The 22061-nt window shown below is 40.5% G+C and overlaps 1 protein-coding gene across 3 annotated transcripts in view; it reads left to right on the forward strand.

Moving 5' to 3' along the window:
• Nucleotides 1–22061, forward strand: part of ASTN2 (astrotactin 2) — a 980906-nt gene that overhangs the window by 599551 nt on the left and 359294 nt on the right. For all 3 annotated transcript variants that reach the window (XM_058672825.1, XM_058672827.1, XM_058672826.1), the window contains one exon: nucleotides 10208–10396. In XM_058672825.1, the coding sequence (XP_058528808.1) occupies nucleotides 10208–10396 (189 nt within the window). The remainder of the gene's footprint in view (nucleotides 1–10207; nucleotides 10397–22061) is intronic.

Raw genomic sequence — 22061 nt, forward strand, 5'->3', positions numbered from 1 at the left:
TGAGTAGAATGCATCATAAAAAGACGGGCTCAAAGAACAAATCCAGCCTCAAGCCTTTCTCAACAGTATGTCTATTTAATGTGGGAGGGGAAGGAGATAAATATACATGTCACATGTTTAAGATCTGTACTTCACTGGAAGCCACTTATTTCAGCATGAAGTGCACGCTCTGCTAGTGGAAAGCAACGAACTAGGCAATGGGAATAGCAGTTTGGAGTTTGGCTGTCAGTTAACTACTTGCAGGGTTGTTCTTTAGGCACGTGCACTCTGCTGCTTCCACCTTCTAGGCGAGGGCCAGAGCCCTCACTCCTTCCGCTTCTGGTTGACAAACATGCACTTTACTTTAGAAAAGTCATATGGAATATCCCTATGCTAGGTTCTAGTCAGGCATCAAACCTGTGTGTCTGTGTTATTTAAACGTTTGCATCAGATGTGAAAAATATTCAGACAACTGATATGAAGTCCATCTATTCCTTTTGACAGCTGTTTGCAGAGTGGGTTCTGTGGAATATTCACTCTATTACATGCTCTAGAAGCTCAATAATCAGGCTCACATGAGATAGTCTACATTCTATGCCTGCCTCTTGCAGCTTCCCGTCTAGGCTCTGAGAAGTCTTACAAGTAAAAAAAAAAAATACTCATATTTCATTGATCTAGACTGCCAATGTGTCTCCAGTGTCTGTAATTTGGATGTATCCTGTGATCAGTGGTGTGACAGAGTTTGTCTTCCTTCTTTCCTTCCTTTCTTCCTTTTTCCTTCTTTCCTTCCTCCCTCCCTCCTTCCCTCAGTGGTAAGTGAAGTGCTAATGTTTCTTGCTAGTGTTGGGGATCTTCCAATGAAGAAAATGCATTATTGTCATTTATTCTAGTGTTCGCCTGGAATCCTTTCCTTGCTCTACTTTCCCCTCTGCAGCGTTCTTCTTCCTTCCTTGTTTCTGTATCATCCCTTCCTTCCCTCTAAACAATGTCTTTGAGAAGATTATTTTTCCAGAGAGCCTGTGTCTTCCCTGCAGACTGAGGCAACTCAGAGAACGCTGTACTGATCTTATTTTTATTAATGTGGAGACAGTGCTGAGAGCCTTCGTGAGGATGGCCACCTACCGCACTTGATGCAGTTGGCATGTGGCTCTGGCTCTGGTGTTTCAAGGATGGGGTTTTTCCCAGTTGGCAAGAATGATACCGCTGATAAAGAGCCAACTGCTTTCTTGTCTTAATAGTGGGATACTGAGCTGTTTTTTTTTTAAAGAATTATTTATTTATTATTTGAAAGTCAGATTTTTTACAGACAAAAATGGATAGAGAGAGAGAGAAGGTCTTTCATCTGCTTGTTCACTCCCCAAATAGCCAGAATGGCCAGAGCTGAGCTGATCTAAATCTGTGAGCCAGGAGTTTCTTCCAGGTCTGCCGTTTGGTTGCAGGGTCCTAAGGACGTGAGCATCCTCTACTGCTTTCCCAGTCCATAAGCAGGGAGCTGGATGGGAAGTGGAGCAGCTGGGACATGAACCAGCACCCATATGGAATACCAGCACCACTGGGAGGAGGAGTAGCTTGCTCTACCAACTGAGCTGTTAAACACTTTTAAACCCTTAATAATTCTGTTTTTATTTGATTTCCTTATTTTAAAATGTACTGTATAGTATATGATTATCAATAAATAATTTTATTGATTTCATAAATCTTGAGGAATGAATGATTATGATTAAAAAATTAGCTGATTCGATTAAAACATTCTCTGCTTTTGGAACTTATACATTGTCCTGTAGAGGTCCCTGCTTCCTTCTTTCAAAAGCAAGATATTGATGGAAGTTATTCATACTGAAGTGGCAAGAGCACAGGATTTAGAGCAAGGAGATGCAAGTGGAGACGCTGGCTTTTCCAAATTCCTCTTGTGACATTGGTCAAGGAAATTAAATGTCCCAAGGCTCAGAGTACTCAATGACAATGTTTGAGTAGAAGTCCCCATCTCACTATGTTTCCATGAAAATTAAATACAAGCATGCTCTTGGCTAAACACATTAGATTTTTATGGTTCAATCTCTAAACTCCCATCTTGTTCTAGTATTCCTTAAAACATGATGGGTATGTTAAGGGTAACACATTTGTTGCCTTCAGCTAAAATGCCCAGTTTGTATCTTTGTACTTACTTTATTTTATACTTCGCATTTTGGCATATGTGTAAATATAGTTTCATGAAGATCTTGGCTGCTTTCCTGAGAGCCTACGCTCTTTAGAATTTCTGTAAGAAAATCTCCCAGACGACAGAATGTTCTAAAGGAGCTGTATAATTATGTGGCATTGTACAAAAATAAAATTTAAAAAAGAAACCAACAACTAAACAGACCTTCACATTTATCTTCCCATGCCCCGAGGTGACTTGAGGGAGAGAACTGCTCACGTTTCAAAACAGAAAATCATTTGCCTTTATGACACCCAGTTTCTTTTTCCCTGTATCTCTAATGTTCTTACTAAGCATATCCCAGCCTTTTATCTCTCCCTGTTTCCTCTCCTCCTAAGCTACAACCCTTTCCTACTCCTGGGCAAAAGAAAGTCACCATGATCCTGTAGTGTGGTGGTGAAAATCCTACAGGCTCACCTTGACCCATGAACTCCCAGCTTAGTACCTGGCACTACAACCCAGCGTGTCTCCAGGAGTGAGTCCATTGGGGGCTGTGACCCTTGACCTTCTCTGAGAACAGGAGCACTTACTTCCTCTCTGAGGGTTGTGTATTTCCTGTAAGTTCTATCAGTCCTCAGGAACTCAGTTACTTACATTTCTGGGGATCACAATTCCTAACATCTTGGCTTTGGCAGTGTTGTGTTTCCTGATGACATCTTTAGGGGAAAACACGTTTTCTTAGCTTTCCCAAGTGTTGTGGGTCGCCTGTGTTCCCTGTCTCATGGCCCTATTGAATCATCAAGGCTGGTGCTATAGGTTGCTCCCCCACTCTGCTGCTTCCTTGGCTCTTTTCCTTTTGTTTCTCCCTTGTAAGGACCATGCGACTGCATTACGTCCACCCTTGGGTGATCCAGGCCACACTTCTGTGGTCAATTCTACTTATTACAGATAATAATAAGGAGAAAACTAGCTCATTAATACGAATAAGATTTCCTCTAAGCGTTGAGGTCTTACATGCAAGATTGAAAGTGAACAAGATTGAATATATAAGTATACATTTTATATATGCATGTAATACATACAATTAGATATAGTAATTATATATGCATGAATATGGTATGTGTTAATTTATTTCCTACAAATGACACATAAAAATTTGCCAATTATGTACTTTGAAGTAAAAAAAAATATCTAAACAGTGACAACTTTGTCTGCTGAAGCTAGAGAGAAGGTGGTACTTTAGGACTGGAAGTAGTTAATACTCCTGTATCAGGATATACAATGGCGTGATAGCCACTATACTACTATACGAAAGATGGAATTCAGCCTGTAATTCTCATATAAGCCATATAATATTGTTTCTGTCCTCATTTAGTAGATTAGGACACAGGGCCTCTCCAAGGACATGCCGATAGGAGGCAGTACAGCCTCTCTTGTTGTCAGTTTTGTCTTAGGTGCTTATTCATTTATTTAGTTAGTTACTTATTTACTTACAGAGAGAGGGGGCAAGACAAGAAGGGAGGGAAAGAGAAAGAAAGAAAGATCTACTTATGTACTCACATCTGGCCACAACATCCAGGGCTAGGCTACACCAAAATTAGTAGCTGGGAGCTTCTTCATGTGGGTATAGGGACCCAAACACTTAGGTCATCTTCTGCTGCTGTTCCCAGGTCATTCGTAGGGAGCTAGATTAGAAGTGGAGCAGCTAGGACCTGAACCCTTGCTCAAATGAGATTTGTTCCTGCAGGCAGCAGCTTCATCCGTAATGCTACAATGAGTGCCCCTACAAACTCTATTTAAACACAAGTTTATCAGGCTGTAAAATTTGAACCTGACACTTTAAACTTTCCTCTAATAAAAGGACATGGGTCCCAATAAATTCTCCAAAATATAAATTACTCAAGCTGTAGTCTCCGAATATAATGCAATAATATTAGAAATTATAGTGAATGGGATGTCCCTCTTCCCCTGCCTTTCAAGTAAGCCACCTGAATAAATACATGTTAGGAACTAGCAACAAGGAGGCAGGGAACTGGCCTGGTGGGTGAGATGCTGTTTGGAACGCCTGCATCCCATATCATGTACCTGCAATTAAGTACTGCTTTTGCTCCTGATATTTGCAAATGTGCACCTTGGAAGGCAGTGCTGAGGTTTCAAGTAGTTGAGGCCCTGACACCCACGTGGAGACCTGCATCAGCTCAGTTTCTGGCTTCAACCAGCCCTGACTGCTGCAGGTAAGTGGAAAGTGAAACATACAAACACAAGACACACACACACACACACACACACACACACACACACACACACTTTCTCTTGCAAGTAAATAAAAGTAAACAGAAATTAAAATAATAAATTAGCAACAAAGAAAAGCAGTGACTATTTAAAAGAAAAACCTATCTTCTTTGAATTATTTAAAAGGAAGGCCTGTCTTCTGAGAAACAGAAAAATCAAATGCAAATGATTGGCTCTCTAGAACTGAACAGTTCTGCTTGTCAGCTGTGTGTGATGTGGCAAAGCTATGGTCAGAAGTCCCCCAAACGTTTCTAAAGAAGCAAAAAGATTGAGAATAAGCAAATGAGGCATTCAACTCTGTAAGACAGAGAAAGAAATGCAAAGCAAAGCAAATAAAGCCAGGAAGAAATTAACACAAATAAAAGCTTAAGTCAATGAAGCAGAAAGAAGAAAAAAGAGCTCTGATAAGTCAGTACAAAAAGCCGGTTCAAAGAGGAGAGGGCGACATAGCACAAATGAACACATTAGGCATGAGCAGAGGACACCCAGAAGGAACACAGCAGTGAAAACAAATGTAGTATGAATATCATGTATGACTTTACAATAATACATTTAAGATCTTGGCAAAATGCATTATATTCTTAGAAAATATAAATTATCATGTGTGAGTCACAAAGAAATTCTAAACCTGTGTGATATAGAAATCTATTAACAGGAAAGTAAGTACCTATAACTAAAAGTAGCCATCAATCCTTCGGGACCTGGTAGACAACCCTACCAAAACATCAAAGATTGAATTCCTGTGTCTTGCATTAACTGATCTGAGACTTATTCCATAAACCTCATACCTAAAAGAGGCAAACATATGATTATGCATCTAGAAAATTCCAAGATATATCAACACTGATTTTTGGTGATAGGATGCAAAATCAACTTACAAACTCAGTGATAGTTTCTCTCAGATAAGTGTTACCTAACTAGAAAATGTAGGCTAGGCCTCAGCCTGCGATGCTGACATCCTATATGAACTCCAGTTTGCAGGCCGGCTGATTGTATCCAACTTCCTGCTTATGGCCTGGGAGTACAGTGGAGGAAAGCTCAACTCCACTCTGCCATTGCAGCCATTTGGGAAGTGAACCAGTAGCTGGAAGACCCCTCTCACTGTCTCTCCTCTCTGTAACTCTCCTTTTTAATAGAAATTTTAAAGATCTTTAAAAAATGAAAAGAGAGAACCTATGTGAAAAAAAATTCCTTCAAAAATAAAAGACCCCAGATACAGGGAAAAATAATAATATCAGTATGGAAACAATGGTATTACCCACTTACACCCTGTAGCCTTTGACCGTTTGTACCCTAATCAACTAAGTAAGATTATTAAAAAATAATTTTAAAAAAGCAAAAACAAAAAAAACAAAAATAAAAGAGAATTGCAATAATATATGCCATTTCCATACAAGGCAAATTATATTCCAGAGCTAAATCTTTTACACGTTAATGTGACTCAATGAGGTAGTAGAACTTTCTTGTAAGAAAGTAAAGGAAGTACAGAGAGTTTGCTTTATAAATGATAGAATCAGAATTCAAACTCTGTCAGTCTAGATCCAAAACACATGGTTTAACCTCTAGAATGTGTATTCAGTCTTTATGAATTAGCCCCATGTTACATGTATAAGACCTTTATGACAATAAACCAAACACTTGAGTGAAGTGTGACCATTTGGGCCAGAGTTTAAGCCACTGCCTTGGGACATCCACATCTCATTCCAGTTGCCTGAGTTAAGTATCAGCTCTGTTCTCCATTCCAGCTTCCTGCAAATGTGTACCCTGGGAGGCAGAAGTGATCAATGAAGTGGTTGGGTCCTTAGATACTCATTTTGGAAACCTGCACTGGATTCTCAGCTTTGGGCTTCAGCCTGAAATAGCCTTGGCTGTTTAAATAAAATAAAACTTCAGCAAAAGTTTTGAAAGATACTTGGTAAGTTGAGATAAGTACTCTGTTTCCAAAGGATAAGACTTCAAGCTCCAGAGATGCTGCATGAAGGAGGAAATGGAAAAGCTCTGCTGAAGTGAGCCATGGAGGCTCCCCAAACCAGAAGCACGCATGCTTACCAAGGTTGACTGTGACTGGGAAGCCTTTCTCAGTCCTGTGGTTTGCATCCAGTATATGCCATTCCTAAGTTTGCCAAAGCAAAGATAGATAGGATTTGGGAGCCACAAAATGTTTTAAAATGTACGAAATTTGGCAGTGCCTTATGTCTACAGTGCAGACTCTGCTGTTCAGAATCTAGCTGCGTGGATCTTCCAGTCCAATTGCAAGAGAGACTTAGCCATGTCACCTACCAAAAAGGGTGCTGAATCCATAGTGTTGTCTCTGACATAGTTACCAATAATGCTTAGCTCAATGCTCTCAACACCTATTTATTAAATGAAACAAACAAAGCAAAACAATAAAAACAGTAAGAAAGCTTTTTTCTCAGCTTCATCTACAAATTCAATGCAGTGCCACCCACAATCCCATGATATTTCACATGTAATTTGACAACTGATTTTAGATTTATACAATAAGAAACAAAAGAGCAATCAAGAAATTCTGGAAAAGAAAATCAGTGTTCATGAGCAGGGGAGACTTAATTTGCTATATCCAAATATACTATAATGTTATAGTAATTAAAATAGTACAGAATGACTACAGGAATATGCATGGAGTTAAACGGGGAAAACTCAACTGTATTCACATAAAGTAAAGGGATTTAGTAACTGATGAAATGGCATTTTAAATTAGCTGGTTGAAGAATGAGACTTTCAGGTTATTAAATACTCATATTTAAAATAGCCAAATTAAAATAACCAGTCTCAACACATCCCCAGATAAACTCCATACATCTTAACTAGCCAGAGGCAAAAATAAGGTTTAAAATCATAGGAAAGTAAACATAAACTCATTTTATAACTTGTGATTTTGTACACATTGCACAAAATTCAGAAGCAAGAAAGTATCAAACTAGAGAGGTTATAAGACATCCAAAACAGGATTAAACATAAGCACATGCTGAAAGGAAAATTTAATATGTATGGGTGGTGAATAATAACTACACAGAACTACAGTGAAAATATACAGTGCATATACAAACCAATAAAAAGGAGAGACAGTTGCAAAACTGATAGAGAACACAAATGGACGAGCTATAGAAGGAGAAATTCAAGTAACCATAGCATAAAAAGTTGCTAAGCTTCACCAATCATTAGAGAAACAAAAATTCCATTCCAAGCAGAAATGAGTTATTTTTTTCTGAGCCCAGAGTGGCAATAATGAACATGAGAAATATGGAAAGCTAGGGTTTCTCATTCATCAATAATGGGATTGTAAAGTGATAGGGACTCTGCAGACAGCCATTTAGAAGATCCATCCAAATTTTTGAATTCATAAAACATTGACTTAGCAATCCTTCTTGTAAGTATCTGTCTTGTGAAACGTACACATGTACACAATGATAGATGTATGAAGATCTTCATTATGGCACAATTTGCATTAACAAACAGCTATAAAAGCCAAAGTGCCCATCAATAAAAATTAGTTAAAAGCATTATAGTACATTTATATTGTGCACTGCCAAGTAGTCGTTTAAGGAGCAAGACTGGAAAAAAGATTGCCAAAAATCCTCATTAGGTGCAGATGCATGGTCTCCCAGCTTAGCAGAGTATAGTTGTGGTGATGAGCTTCTTAGGGAATGCTTACACCTGCACACACATATATGTATGCATGAATACTCTGTACTTCAGGGCATTGACAGAGTCCTAGAATGCAGTGAACGTGAAGTATGGGGTGGGGAATGAAGAGCTTCCACATGTATCACTCTGCAGACTTTGACAGTGTTTACTGATTTTCAATAATAATGCGTTTATTCAGAGGTACAAAGGCATAGCTCTATTTGTGGTGTGTGTGTGTGTGTGTGTGTGTGTGCGTGTGTGTGTGTTTAATTATTGATAGGGGGAGATAGAAAGAGATCCACCCAGTCTATTGTGTGAACCATTTCTTCATGTTAGCTAGGAGCCTCTTGGGACAAATGGAAGGGGTTAGACTCTATAGAGCATTTAGCATATGCTCTGCACTGATGTACACACTCACTTCATCTGCACGGCTGCCATGCAGGTGTTAACGGAGGCAGTTACTTACATTCAACAGCTGCTTGTGTAAGAGGAAGACACCATGGTGGTCAGGGCATCCTTCAAAGAAACTTTGAACTGTTCTTTGGACAGAATCTTGTGAACATAAAAAAGATAGAGCATCATTGCAGGATACTAGATGTTTAGGATAGCAAGGAACAAATGACAGCTTGCTTAATGCATGAGATGTTCCTGGCATTTCAATAGAAGGATCTTGGGTCAAGTTTTCAGTTATGCTTGTCTACTTCTTTACAGATGGGCTGTATGTCTGTAACATAAGCTACTGATGCCTGCAAACTGGGTGTGTTTTCTTTCCATATCACTTAATAGAGTTTCTCCTTCTATCATATGACTTCCTGAATCTCTTTGTGTCGGAGCAAATGGATCTCTGCTGTTACCCATTGATAGAAAGTAAATAAAGGATTTTCTGTCTTGTTCTGCCTCAAATTTTCACACAAACTTAACCAGAGATCCGACTTGAAACTCTTGGATTCAGAAGAAGCAAGAGTAGAAAAAGATATCTTTGTTGCTGAACATTCCTGAGATTAAATGTCAGCATTGCACTTACAATGCAACATGCTTTTCCTTGGCTTTCCATTTTACTTAGGTATACAGCAATAATGTTGACATTACCTTTTCTTCATGGCTACAAAATAAATTTGCAGATGTTCAGTGTGTAGAACTCCAATCATTACTAGCATGACTGTGACTATTTTGTTAGGTTCATTGTAATCCCTATTTTTTTTTCAGTCAGTGTATCATGTGACCTCATAACATCCTCAAGAATTAAGATAAGATGGGAGTCTATCACATTTTGCAGATGAGCACTTAAATGATTTGCCTGTGTTCACAATGGTCACAGGGAGCAAAGATGACATTTGTGCAGGTGTCTGCTTATGCAGCTAATTCTCATCCTTGCTTATTTATTTATATACCCTTTAACCCTAGCACCTGGCTCTGCTCTGTAAAAGGGAGACACTGAAGCAATCCAATGTTTGTATTGATTTTTTTTTTCAGTCTGAGACTTCTATTCTACCGCTTCAGCAACCCATTCCTTCTTGAGAGATCTTTTATTTCTGCAAATATTCCAAATTTCAATTGTCCACTCATTGAGCTGCGTGCTCAGCGCGTAGAGGAACATACCCTTCCCTGAACAACAAGGCTCATTTCAGCAATCAGGACTGGGTGGCTAGACATCCAAAGAGGCTGCTAACCTTGCTAATTTCAAGAGGCAGAGCCTGCAGCTCCATGGTTCTGGAAGGATCACCTTTAGCTACAACGGCAACAAAAGCCTTGTTTTGTGCTATAGTCTTCAACCTTGATCAACAGATATGCTAGGAATAAATTCTCGTTTAAAATTTGGTTGATAATTCCCTGTGAATTGGTCTGTCATGCTTTTTGAAGTCTGAGTTCGTGAAAACAGTTTTTAAATTTGCTTTGTGTGTGGATGTGCACGTTGGCATCCCCCTCGACTCCTCCAAAATGTCACAAATGACTTTCCTTGAATTTAGCAATTTACAGGATTAATGTGCTTCCCCCTAGACACCTGTGCCCTAGATAGAATCCAGCCAGAATAGCTTTCTCCATTCCTAAATCATGACCTGTTTTTCAGGAAAAGGAGGCTTTGGTTTTAGGTCACTCCCAAGGGGGTATCTAGGTTATGGAGCTAACTCTAAGGTCTGTTTTCTTATGCAGTTGTGTGGAAGAGTACAAGCTGGCTCCCGATGGAAAATCCTGCCTAATGCTCTCAGATGTCTGTGAGGGCCCCAAGTGCCTCAAATCTGACTCCAAATTCAACGACACCCTATTTGGAGAGATGCTGCATGGTTACAACAACCGGACCCAGCATGTGAATCAAGGCCAAGTCTTCCAGATGACCTTTAGGTATGGTGCAGACACTTGCATGTTGATTATCTAAGTCCCTGACCCAAAAGATCTGTCCTGGGGTAGGAAGCCATGTGTGTGAAGCATGGAGACCTGCGGTACTGACCAATATCTTCACAAGCTCACTGATTCATACCCAAGGACTCTTTAAAGTGAGCATCGGATATCATGGATTCCATTTCCACTGACCTTGGCATTCTTTCTCTTTCCTTTCATTTTCCTAACTCTATCCATATTTTTAAAATATAATCTTTTAAAGATTTATTTATTAGAAATATAATCTTAAGTCCTTCTGTAAATATAGTTAATAGAATTTTAGAATTTATAATTAATCTTTCAGTCTATTGAAATATAAATGTTCTATGTATTGTGTTCAGGCAGATCAAAAGAAAGACAATCTTTCTTGAAGTAGAAAATAAAAACCTCATCATCTAGAAATATCAAAAATTAGTATTTTTCCAGAACTCTCTTCAAACACCTTCTTTATTCTTTCATCTTTTCTGCATATTTATCTGTTTGCATGCATGCACATATACAATTTAAGTAAATGTGTGTATAAATTGCCTTTTTTGTTCAGCAAATGTCAAAGACTTCTTTTTGTTAATCATGAAGAGGCACTTGAGAACTTGAACATGAGAGGAATCGCTCATAAAATGAGAGATAAGAAAATAATGATTGGGTTGGCCAGATTATATGAAAGTTAGGCATAAATGCTGATGGTTAAAGCTTCTTTAGGTAGTTGATGAACCTAGGACCGCTCTGCTTGGAAAAGAGCTTTCAGAGAATGTGTTCATGCATAAAGACCTGAAGAATCATAACAAAGAGTAGACATATTCCATGTCTGAAAAGGTATCCTCTTTTTTAAAAACAAAACAGAATTATACTTTGGATACCCATGCATGAAAGAGAAATATGATATCAGAAAGCAGATCTCTCACATTTGAGGTCATTTCAGTCAATCTCAAATTCAGACCTAGTAAGAGATCACCAGTAAATCATTATTGTCTACATTACTTTATCTTATTAAGAATCATTATAATTATAGTAAGAATGGCAATAGCAATTATCACTTATCCAAAATTACTCTGTGAGGTTTTTACTACTGCTGCTAATAATGGTAACAATAACAGAAATAATGGCCACTAACAATAACTCAGAATGTGCTAAGGGTGTTCTAAGCATTTTCCATCATCTCTTAGCATCATCTCTAAGCATTTTCCATCATGATCCTCCCCATTACCCAATGAGGCATGCACAATCATTCTGATATATACATGAAAAGAAGAAACTTAAAGTAATTCACAAAGACTCCCTTCTAGGAAATGAAAAAGGCAGGATAATTCCATTTTAGCTTCATGCATAGGACCCCTTGTGACATTATTGCCACCATGTTATTTTCTTTTTAAAATATTTTATTTTATTTGAAAAGCAGAGCAGAAGAGAGATCTTGCACCTGGCAGTTCACTCTCCAAATGGCTGCAACAGCCAGGGCCAGGCAAAAGTCAGGAGCAAGGATCTAGAAGCCTCTTCGATGTCTCCCACATGGGTGCAGGGAACCAAGCATTTGAGCCATTCTCTGGTGTTTTGCTAGGCACATTATCAGGGAGCTATATCAGAAATGGTGATGCTGGGACTCTAACCTATACCGATATGGGATGCAGCCACCATTTTACAACTGAAAATCCAACACTAGAAAGGTTGAGTGACTTTCTCAAGATTACCAACTAGTAAAATGTAAAGTTGGTATGCAAATGTTAAGTGTGCATGACACTAGAGCCTTAGTTTTGCCTCTTACATTCAACATACTTCCTCATTTTAGAGACTACAAATGAAGATAGAAAGCTCCCTATAACATTCATCTAGTCTTGTTATCATTGTATGCTCTGTGAGCACCTCCTATGTCCCAGAAACTGTGTAAGTTATTGGGATACAGTGGAAAACTAGACACAAATGTCCCAGAGCCTCTGACATTTCAGTGTCCATGAGAGTGAGCATCCTTGGTGTTTACTTGATGCAGTAGACGTAGGGCTTCAGGAAAGCAATTCACGGTGAAATCTAACTTGGTGAAGAATGTTGGGAGTGTATCTCTTGGATGAGATAGAAGTAGTCAGGCTCCAGAAACTGCTGTTCAGATGAAGTATAATTTAATTCATGGAGGATGAGGCATTAGCCTTGAAAGGGGGTTCACGCAGACAGATGCTTTAAGGACAACTCTTGATTGGCTTTATGAAATGAAAAGATCTGGTATGCATGATGCTGAGTAGGACAAGAAGCTTGAATAGAACATGGTACTCTTACAGGCTACATCTCTTTTTTTAACTTTATTTAAAAGGGTAGCATATCACAGATACACTAGGAGCCTCCTTGGGGGTCAAGTGAGTCCAAAGGGGAAAGTTGAGAAGAGAGCACAAGTTTCTGCTTTGCATTCTGTGTCTGAGCAGGCCAAGTCTTTATTCTAACAATGAGAGAACTCTCCAAAAGTTAGCAGGGTGGCGGGAGTATGCCATAATGACATGGCACTTTTTAACGTGATTATTACTGTGTGAGAAGTAGATGCCAATAAGGGTGGCATAGGGGAGAATGGACATGGAAGTCATTTAGTGAGACAGAAGGTATGTGAGAGTTTTGGTGGCTTTGGCAGCATTAATAGGAACAATTTAACAGAGGAGAGAGAATTTGGGGAGATAGTTGTAAAGTCCATTGAGCAGGTGCAAGCAAAAGGTGTGGCTGAGAGAATTCAAGAAATAATCAGCAGTCACAAAGCAATTTGTTGGCAGAATTAGATCTTCTAGTTCCCAGAAAAAGGCTCATTGTACTAGTTTTCATTTGTTGAAGTAGGTACCAATCACTTCTCGGCCTTTTGGCTAAGATCAAGGGAAGCAGGCACCATATACACCTTTGTTAGGAAAGCTCTAGGAGAAATTCATAGTCTAGATGAAATACTACCAAATGCTGAGATTCTACAATGCTAGCTTTCTACACTTTTAATATTCTATGAGACCCTGTCTTGAATATCATGACAGATAGAACAATGCTGTTTGGAATCCAACAGAAAGAAATAAGAGCTTATTCTTTTATTTGAGGGAGGAATTTACAAACTTGACAGATAATACACACAACTGGAAAATAAATAAGAGAATTTAATTTGCAAAACAGTGTTCCAAAGAATGTTCATTACTGCCAAGGAGTTATATCCTGTGAACTCTTTTGAAAGGAGTGACAAGAAAAGAAAAACAGTTTCACAGAGGACTAGACTTGTGAACTGGAATTTGAAGTGAAGGCAAAGAACAGCACCTTTTGGGAGCGATAAGAACTACAAGGACATTTCTCTGTCCAGCAAGGAGCCAACAAAGTAGGCGTAGATAGAATTGCGAGTGAAAAAATCAGACCTCCAAATAAACCTGGCTTCTTATCTCAGCCTTACTCATTTGAGATCAGGGTGTTGGATCAGGTCCCAGCCATTATACTAGCCGTAATGCATGTTTGATGTACTTTGGTTTCTCATGGCAGCCATCTTTGTAGTGAGTGGTATGACATGTGATTGAGTATACTAGGGAGTAGATTCTGTAGGAACTTCCTGGGATCCTGGGATCGCACTTTACTTTGGGGGAAGGAGCTTGATCACAAAGCCAGCTTTTGCGGGGCCAGACCATGATCTGAGAATTCCTGGTGGCCAATGTGCTTGTCTTCTATCTCACAGCTAACAGACTGATTGGTAAGAAAGGGCATGGCACTGGTAATACCCAAACCCAGGCAGATTTTTGTTTGGTTGGATTTGGTTGTTGTTGTTGCTTTCTTCTGTTTTGTTTATCCTTAGTTTATTCAAAAGGTGAAGAAATCACAGATACACAGGGACGTGTTTCAAGGAGTAGAGTAGGTCAGGAGGGGAAAGGTAGGAAGAAGGGAAATATTTCTACCTTCCATTCTGAGTCCATGGGAGGAGAGAGACTGATCCTCTGTGTTGCCAGTCTTCATATGGTCCTGGGAAGGGGAGAAGTTTCATATTGCCCTAAGTCCCCAGTGAGGGGAAGTATATCCTGAAGGAGGGGTAGTTTGATTAATAGATAAGAGTGAGAAACCCAGAGAGAATTTGAACCTCATCAAAAGGTATTCTATCCAAACACTCTGCCATTATTTCCAACCCCTTAACCTTGAGTTGTCTCTGAATAGCCAGGGTCTGCGCCTGCCCTGATTTGCTCAACGAGGGTACTATAATGATCAGAGCAGGTTCTTCTCTTAACAGTGACAGCCTCTGGATTTAGGGAACTCCCTCGACTACCATTATATTAGAATAACCTGTTCTATTAAAACTCTGTCATCCTTGGCTTCAGTTAAACTTTCTTTGCAATTATTTCCATCCCCAGACCATGTCACCTCTTGGAACCACATGCTAAGTTGGCTGACTCCCTACTGTGGGAAAGCAAGCGGCTTTTGATGAGTCTAAATTTATCTTTTTCAAGTCTTTTTATTTTCTGAGTCCCAGATTGGGGGGAGGCTGGAGCTCTTTGTCCTCCAAGTTCCAGAAAGCTGAAAGTTTTTCAGTATCAAAGGCAGTTGTCATTTCTCACCTACCCACCTCTCCCTTTCCCCAAGCAACCTCCTGGCCAGCCCTTGAGAGTAGCCAGCAGGCGCTGCCTCCAACCGTCTTGCCATATGCTCCATTTCCTGATGACTGCTTAGCCTGCTTTCCAATCTGTACCATTACGGAGTCTCCATGGACAGCCCCCGCTTTCTCTGCCTCTGCCTGGATAACTACTAGAAACTGCTGACAAGAGAGAGGTCTGCAAGAGATTCTCTCGAGTCTCCGAGAAAGTCCAAACGGCATCTCTGCTTTACCGAAAGTTCTAACATGTACAGTTTTTGAACTAAACATGGATTTTAACATTAACAAGTTCAGGACTGGTGATGTGGCACAGAGGGTTAAGCCACCATCCACAGTGCCCACATCCCATATGAATCCTATATGCACCCCGTTTCAAATCCCTGCTGCTCAACTGATCCAGCTCCCTGCTCACAGTAGATAGGAGGTGTCTCTCTTCCCACCTTCACCTTATCTGTCTGTCTCTCATTCTCTCTTTCTCTCTCTCTCTCTGTCTCTCACACACACACACACACACACACTTCCTCCTCTCCTACTTTCCTCCCTCCTTCTCTGTCATTTCTGACTCCCAACTGAACTACTCTAGTTTCTTGTTCTCTGATCAGGGATGTGTGAAACTTCTTCATGTTATGTATTAGCATGCGGTTAGGATAGCCACTTGTTCAATTCCTCTTCTCAGCGGAGAGGGAAGACTCAGGTGTCATGGGAGGACGCCAAATTCTTAAGGAGAGATGTCAAGCAAATGTCACGCGTGGGAGGCCACCTGTTCTGACTGTGGCATGGAGGTCACAGTTTGTCCATTGGAGGATGAGCATGTGGAGATGTTTAGGGATTGACACAGAAAGACCCAGTCATGGCTAGAATTGCTAGAAGGATTTGGAGGTTTTTTTTTTAAAGTACAGATGGAAGAGACCCTAAAATGAGCCAGTTAAATGGAGAGAACTGTGAAGACAGTTACAGAGATGAAGTGGTGCAAGGCAAATGACAGGGGAGAGGGGAATGCATGAGAGGTTTAAGTGCTAATCTAGAGATCTAGGAGTCCCAGCATGATAGCCTAGTGGCTAAATCCTCACCTTGCATGCACCAGGATCTCATTTGAGAACTGGTTTGTGTCCTGGCTGCTCCACTTCCCATCCAGGCCCTGCTGGTGGCTTAGGAAAGCAGTAGAGGACAGCCCAAAGCCTTGGGACCCTGCATCTGCCTGGGAAATCTGGAAAAAGCTCCTGGTTCCAGGCTTCAGACTGAATCAGCTCTGGCCATTGCAGCCACTTGGGCAGCGAACCAGCAAATGGAAGATCTTTCTCTCTGTCTCTCCTTTACTCTGTAAATCTACCTTTCCAATAAAAATCAGTAGATCTTTTTAAAAAAGATAGAGACCTAAAGTTATATATAAGGAATAGCTGAAAGAGTATACAGAAGTCAAAATAAAGTTTGTTGTCAAAGAAGGAGCGAGGATGATTTTAGGAGACTGCATGGTACTGAGGGACAACACTGGATTAGAAGTCAAGTTTAAATGAACATGAAGAAACATAAACAAGGCACTGGTAAAATTTCAGTTTCTGTAGAAATATGAAGAGCCAGTCATATGGCTTCAACTCCAGGGAGTGATCTCGGGCCGTGCTACTTGTCATTCCTTCTGATTCACAGTCTTGGTGTTTGTGGCCTGCATAGGACCACTAGCAAATCCCTTGGCCTTTTTTTGCTGTCAGTGTGGGGAGTGAGATAAATTCAACAAAGCTTGGAGGTATTTGATGTTTGTTTGTTTGTGTTTTACACACCTTCCCTGAAACATTCTATTTCATTCTTGTAAAGAGAGAAGGTCAATTTAGATTTTACTACAGGGATTTAGATAAACCTCAAGAGCTGTTATTGACCCTGGAGTCTCAGAAGGGCAGTGAGGAGTAGTTCCTTGGGAATGGAATCTGAGCAAATTACAATGGTAGATTTTTGCGAAAACTTCATAAAAAACAAGATAGTCCCCCAGCTGTAGGCAATTACCTCGATTGCCTTATATCTACACAAGCATTACATTTCTGGGATAAAAGCAGTTAACAGCTTGGTGGGTATTCTATGTCTGGTGAATGTCAAATTTGTGTTAACCAAAGCAGTGTGCCAGCATGGTAACCTAGCCTATTCATAGTTTTTTGTTTGTTTTCTTTTAATACGTGAGGAAGGTGGAGAAGGGTGGGCTGGGACACACCACCCTAGTCCCCAGGTTGGGGTGCACTGCAGATTGCCCTGGGGAAAGGGGTTTGGGGACATTTTGGAGTAGGAGCAGCTGAAGGCATGTTTGGCAGGGAAAGCATGATTCCTGGGATCTTCCAAGGACCAGACCACTCTACTCACAGGTAGGCAAAGAAGCTGAGGCAGAGCGGTTTAGATGGGGGAAAACAGAGGTGATATTTGGGTCAGGCCAAGGCACTCACCCATGTGGGAGAGCTGAACTGGGCTAAGTAACGTTACCCACCGCCCACTGAGGCAGACAAAGATTGGTGCTGAGAGGAATGTCTGACTGGACTAAGCCTCAGTACTTACCTGTGATTGTCGGAGCATGGGGAGGGCCAAGTCAGGCCAGGCTGCCACACCCATCTGAATGTGAGAGAACCGAATATGGGGGCAGATTCTGTAGGGGATTTGTGAGTTTGCCTCTGTGGGACTACAGCAAGCTCATCTAGGCCAACAGAGGACATGGAGTACCTACCTTACCAGATGGCAAGAAGCATAGGTTGGACCACCATCCTGTTCAAGATTTGTAACATGTTCCTGGGCATGTAGATACACTAAGGTGGACTTGGTCAATCAACAGACCTTTGAGAGATTTTCTCAACCCTGGTGCAACAAAACTGACAATGTCTCAGAACTATCAAAACCATTCAACTAATACCTTCAAAATACTCGCCCCTCACCTATGGGTCTCAAAGCTGTCATCAAATGACTGTCTTCCATCCCCAGCTACTGATGTAGTTTGGACTGCAAGGAGTGGTTCCCTTCCCTTTTCCCACTGTGGATACAGGAAAAAAAATTGAAACATTTGTCTCACCCACATTCCTCCATACCTGGACCCTCCCCACCCTAACTGGACTTCTGCATGGGCATGCATTCCTTTCAATTGTGTAAACATTTTTATTTCATTTATAGGAGATAGTTCTGCTGACAGGCAACATTTGCTCATAGCCTTCAAAATAACCTACAAGGAGCATGAGGCACTCAGGAGTGTTTTACTAGAAAGTCACTTTTCCATCTGGTCTGCTTATCAGCCATGCATATTGTAAAGCACAAGAGGACAGTTTGGGGTAAGATGAGGAATTTCAGGATTTGGCACCTACAACCCACGCCTGGCAAGACAGAAGGGCTCTCTAAGGATTTAAGGAAAGCTGGTCTTCATATGTGGCACCCACTTGTTCCCAAGCTCATGATATGTTGTCAGTTTTTTTTAAGTGGCCTCCAAAGCTGCCCGGCCTGTAGTTTCTCTGGAGGCTTCCAGGGGGAATGGTTAATTCCAGATGCTATTTTTTTTAACTTCTCTCTCTCACTCCTTGTTTTTCTCTTGTATGCACTTGAGCCATGTGCATATATTTTTATATTTCTAGTCATGTACTACCTATTTTATATATTGTCACATTTGATCTTTCCAGTACCTATTATCAAGTAACTACTAAGAACTGAATGTATCAGACAGAATGCATTAGTTTATGCCTTGCAGATAGATAACTTCAAAACCTCGATGACTTGCCATGAAAGCATGTGTGTGCATTGATCATAACACATATCTTGCACAGGATAGTAACGGATCTGGTCATTCGGTACTTGGAAACCTGAACTTATGAGAAAATCATCTTTATGTGTATGCTGTCACAACAATTAAAAAAAAACCTCAGATGTCATCACTGTCTCTTAGCGATGACCTTTTTCTGTTTTACTGGTCACACCAGTTCCCACGGCCAACTCAGATCTGGAATAGACATGCAATCCTATCCCATGGTGAAAAGCAGAGACAGAAATGTTGAGGGAACTCAATGCTTTCTACTGAACCAAAACACATTGATGTCAGGCCAACTAGAAGTCAAGCAGCTAGAGAATCGGAAGCTCCTGGATGGATACCAATGCATTCGACAGTTAGGCCTCCCGGGACCCCAGCTTCCTCACACTTCATATTGTTATTTTGGAGACCCCTAAAGTTCTTTTGTTTAGTTCCTTCATTTAATTCTGAAAGAACCCATAATTTATTACTGAATGAGCTTTGGGAGAGCAGTTTATACTCAAGAGTTTGTGTCTTCTTGCCTTCAAATGGCTGCAGCACAGACCAAGAGACTCAGGGTAGAGTCCTAGAGTATTCACTTACTATGTGATTTTAGGTACTTTAATTAAGCATAATGATGCTCAGGTAATTCATCTAGAACATCAGAGTATAAATTGCAGTAATGCCAATGTCCCACAGAAAGTTAATGGCAGAGCCGAGCCCAGAAGCTATTTGTCTGAGCTCTCAAGGCCTGGGTGTCTTGTGACAGGCCATGAACTCATTGTAACAAGAGAAAGCAAAGGAGGCTAGTGAGTGCAGAGATTATTAATTAAGAGAAGACATTAGCTTTGGTTTTTAGGCCATTTCTCTATGCAGTAACACCCCAGCTTTTAGCAAAATCTTCAACCTGCCACATGAAGACACTGAAATTTGTTCCCTTTCATTGGTGACATGTTAGAAATAGATTGAGGACAGGAGTTGCCAGCTGGATCCGAGTGGTCATAAGACTCATTTTCCCTGGGGTTCTGACTCTTGGGCTAGCTGCAGATAAATCTATTTTTGTGTCTCTATTTTACCATCGTTTCCTAAACATTTTTTTTTACAGTGTTCAAGGCTAATGTGAAATGTGCTGTCAAACTTAGAATAAGAAAGCTGGGTTTATGTTCTTTTTCTTAAAGCACTTTATATACATATTAATATATGAATATATAATATATAATGATTATATAGAGATATAATATATATTAACATATGAATATATTATATATATGAAACCATTACCACTATCTATGGCACCATCAGTGCCATAGATATAACCAGCACTTGCTAAAATTTCCAACCACTCCCTTTATTAGATTGTGGTAAGAAAAGTCCAAGTGTATAAGCAGCTCTATTAGCTATTGCCAGTGTGCCATAAAACAGATTTCTAAGGCTTATTTATTTCACATAGCCAAAACATTGTGCTTCATCTTTTTTCCCCTTCCATTCAATCCCTGGCAACCAAGCTTCTCCTTTTTTTCTACATGTTCACAATCCTATTCTGACATTTGCTGATGTATTGTCCCCAGTCATCCTCCACTCTGGTTTCTGATCCCTTTTCTGTAGTTAATAAAGTCACACAGATCTCAGAGGCTGGGGGGGTTTGACCCAAATGTATACAAGGGACTAAGGAAACCCTTATTAGGGCCCGGCGGTGTGGCCTAGCGGCTAAAGTCCTCTCCTTGAAAGCCCCAGGATCCCATATGGGCGCCGGTTCTAATCCCGGCAGCTCCACTTCCCATCCAGCTCCCTGCTTGTGGCCTGGGAAAGCAGTCGAGCACGGCCCAAAGCTTTTGGACCCTGCACCCGGCTTCGGATCGGCGCGCACCGGCCCGTTGCGGCTCACTTGGGGAGTGAAACATCGGATGGAAGATCTTCCTCTTGTCTCTCCTCCTCTCTGTATATCCGGCTTTCCAATAATAATAAATCTTAAAAAAAAAAAAAAAAAGGAAACCCTTTTTACCCATCCTAAGAGTCACTCTGGCTGCAATAAGACATTGTATTTTCACAGATAATTGGTCTGGAAAAGTCAGCTTTCCCCAGTATTTTTCATATAATTCAAATGAGCCAAAAATTTTTCCTGGTGTCTCAGAGTCAAGACTCCCACTTTCTGCCTTTTGTCTCCCACACACCCTGCTCCTGGATACAACAGATGTGCCATGAGAAGATAGTCATTTTGACAAATAGGACAGTATAGGGAATGGAAGTGGAGCAGCATCAGCTTGTGACTTGTGGTTCTGCAGACACAACTAGCTGCCTGCTTATCCCATATCATTGTGATGACTAAATGAGATTGACACCTGCTCCATTCAGTTCAGAGGGAGAGACCAGTCTCATTACTAAAGAGATGACTTATACAAAGTTCACTTTCATGTGGATCATTCTTGAGGAACTTGACCCAACACCGTGTTAGAATCCTACCATCAGAGCTAAGAGTTTATATTCCATGTCTTCCATTTTCTGGCTGTATGGGTTTGTGTCTTAACTTGTATGAGGCTCAACATCTTCAATAACAAAGAAGGACTTTCCCTAAAAGTATTCTCAAGATGCTTTAGTAAGGATTTAGCAAACTAATGAAGTCTCTTGCACATAGTAAACTTAATAAAGCTGGTGTTTGGCTTTTATTTGCATTCCTATCCTGTGATTTCAAAAGTCATATAATAGGTAAAGATGTTTTTTGTTTTTGTTGTTGTCTTACCAAAAAACCCATTAGCTGAACAACAATTTCCTCCATGTCAAACAGAGTTTGGTGAACAACAAACTTTTGTTAAATCTTCAAGGAAGGATTATTGCTGAATCTGTTGAGAGGGATGCAGTTCAGATAGGAGCATGAAATGAGCAGAAGTGTGGGGTCTCCTTCCCACCAGGTTGCTCATCTTTCTTTTAGGGAAAACACCATCTCTCAGATGTGTTGAATTCCCTGTGTCCTACATGTGTCCTATTGGGTCATTGCTTTGTTTCTGTTTGAGTGTTTTACAGTGAGATGCATCTCATTGGGATGTGAGATTTAGATGTTCACATTTATTGTCCAGAATTTGATAATGGGCCTGGGTCAAGTTTCAAAGTTTTCAGTTGTGTGTTAGTCTTTTACCTCTCATGTGTTTTTGAAAATGTTTAATGAGTGGCACTAACCAATAGAAAACAAAGCCAGTCCAAAGAAAACGAGGCTGAACCAGTAAGCCTTACCAGCCTGATCTCAGTCTTGTTCACCCTCTCTCCTGGCTTCCTTTTCCTTTTTTCACCTCATTACATACTCTGGTCCATTCCCAACATCCTGAAGCATAAGC

The sequence above is a fragment of the Ochotona princeps genome, chromosome 14 (genome assembly GCF_030435755.1).
Source record: "Ochotona princeps isolate mOchPri1 chromosome 14, mOchPri1.hap1, whole genome shotgun sequence".
NCBI classification, from domain to species: Eukaryota; Metazoa; Chordata; class Mammalia; order Lagomorpha; family Ochotonidae; genus Ochotona; species Ochotona princeps.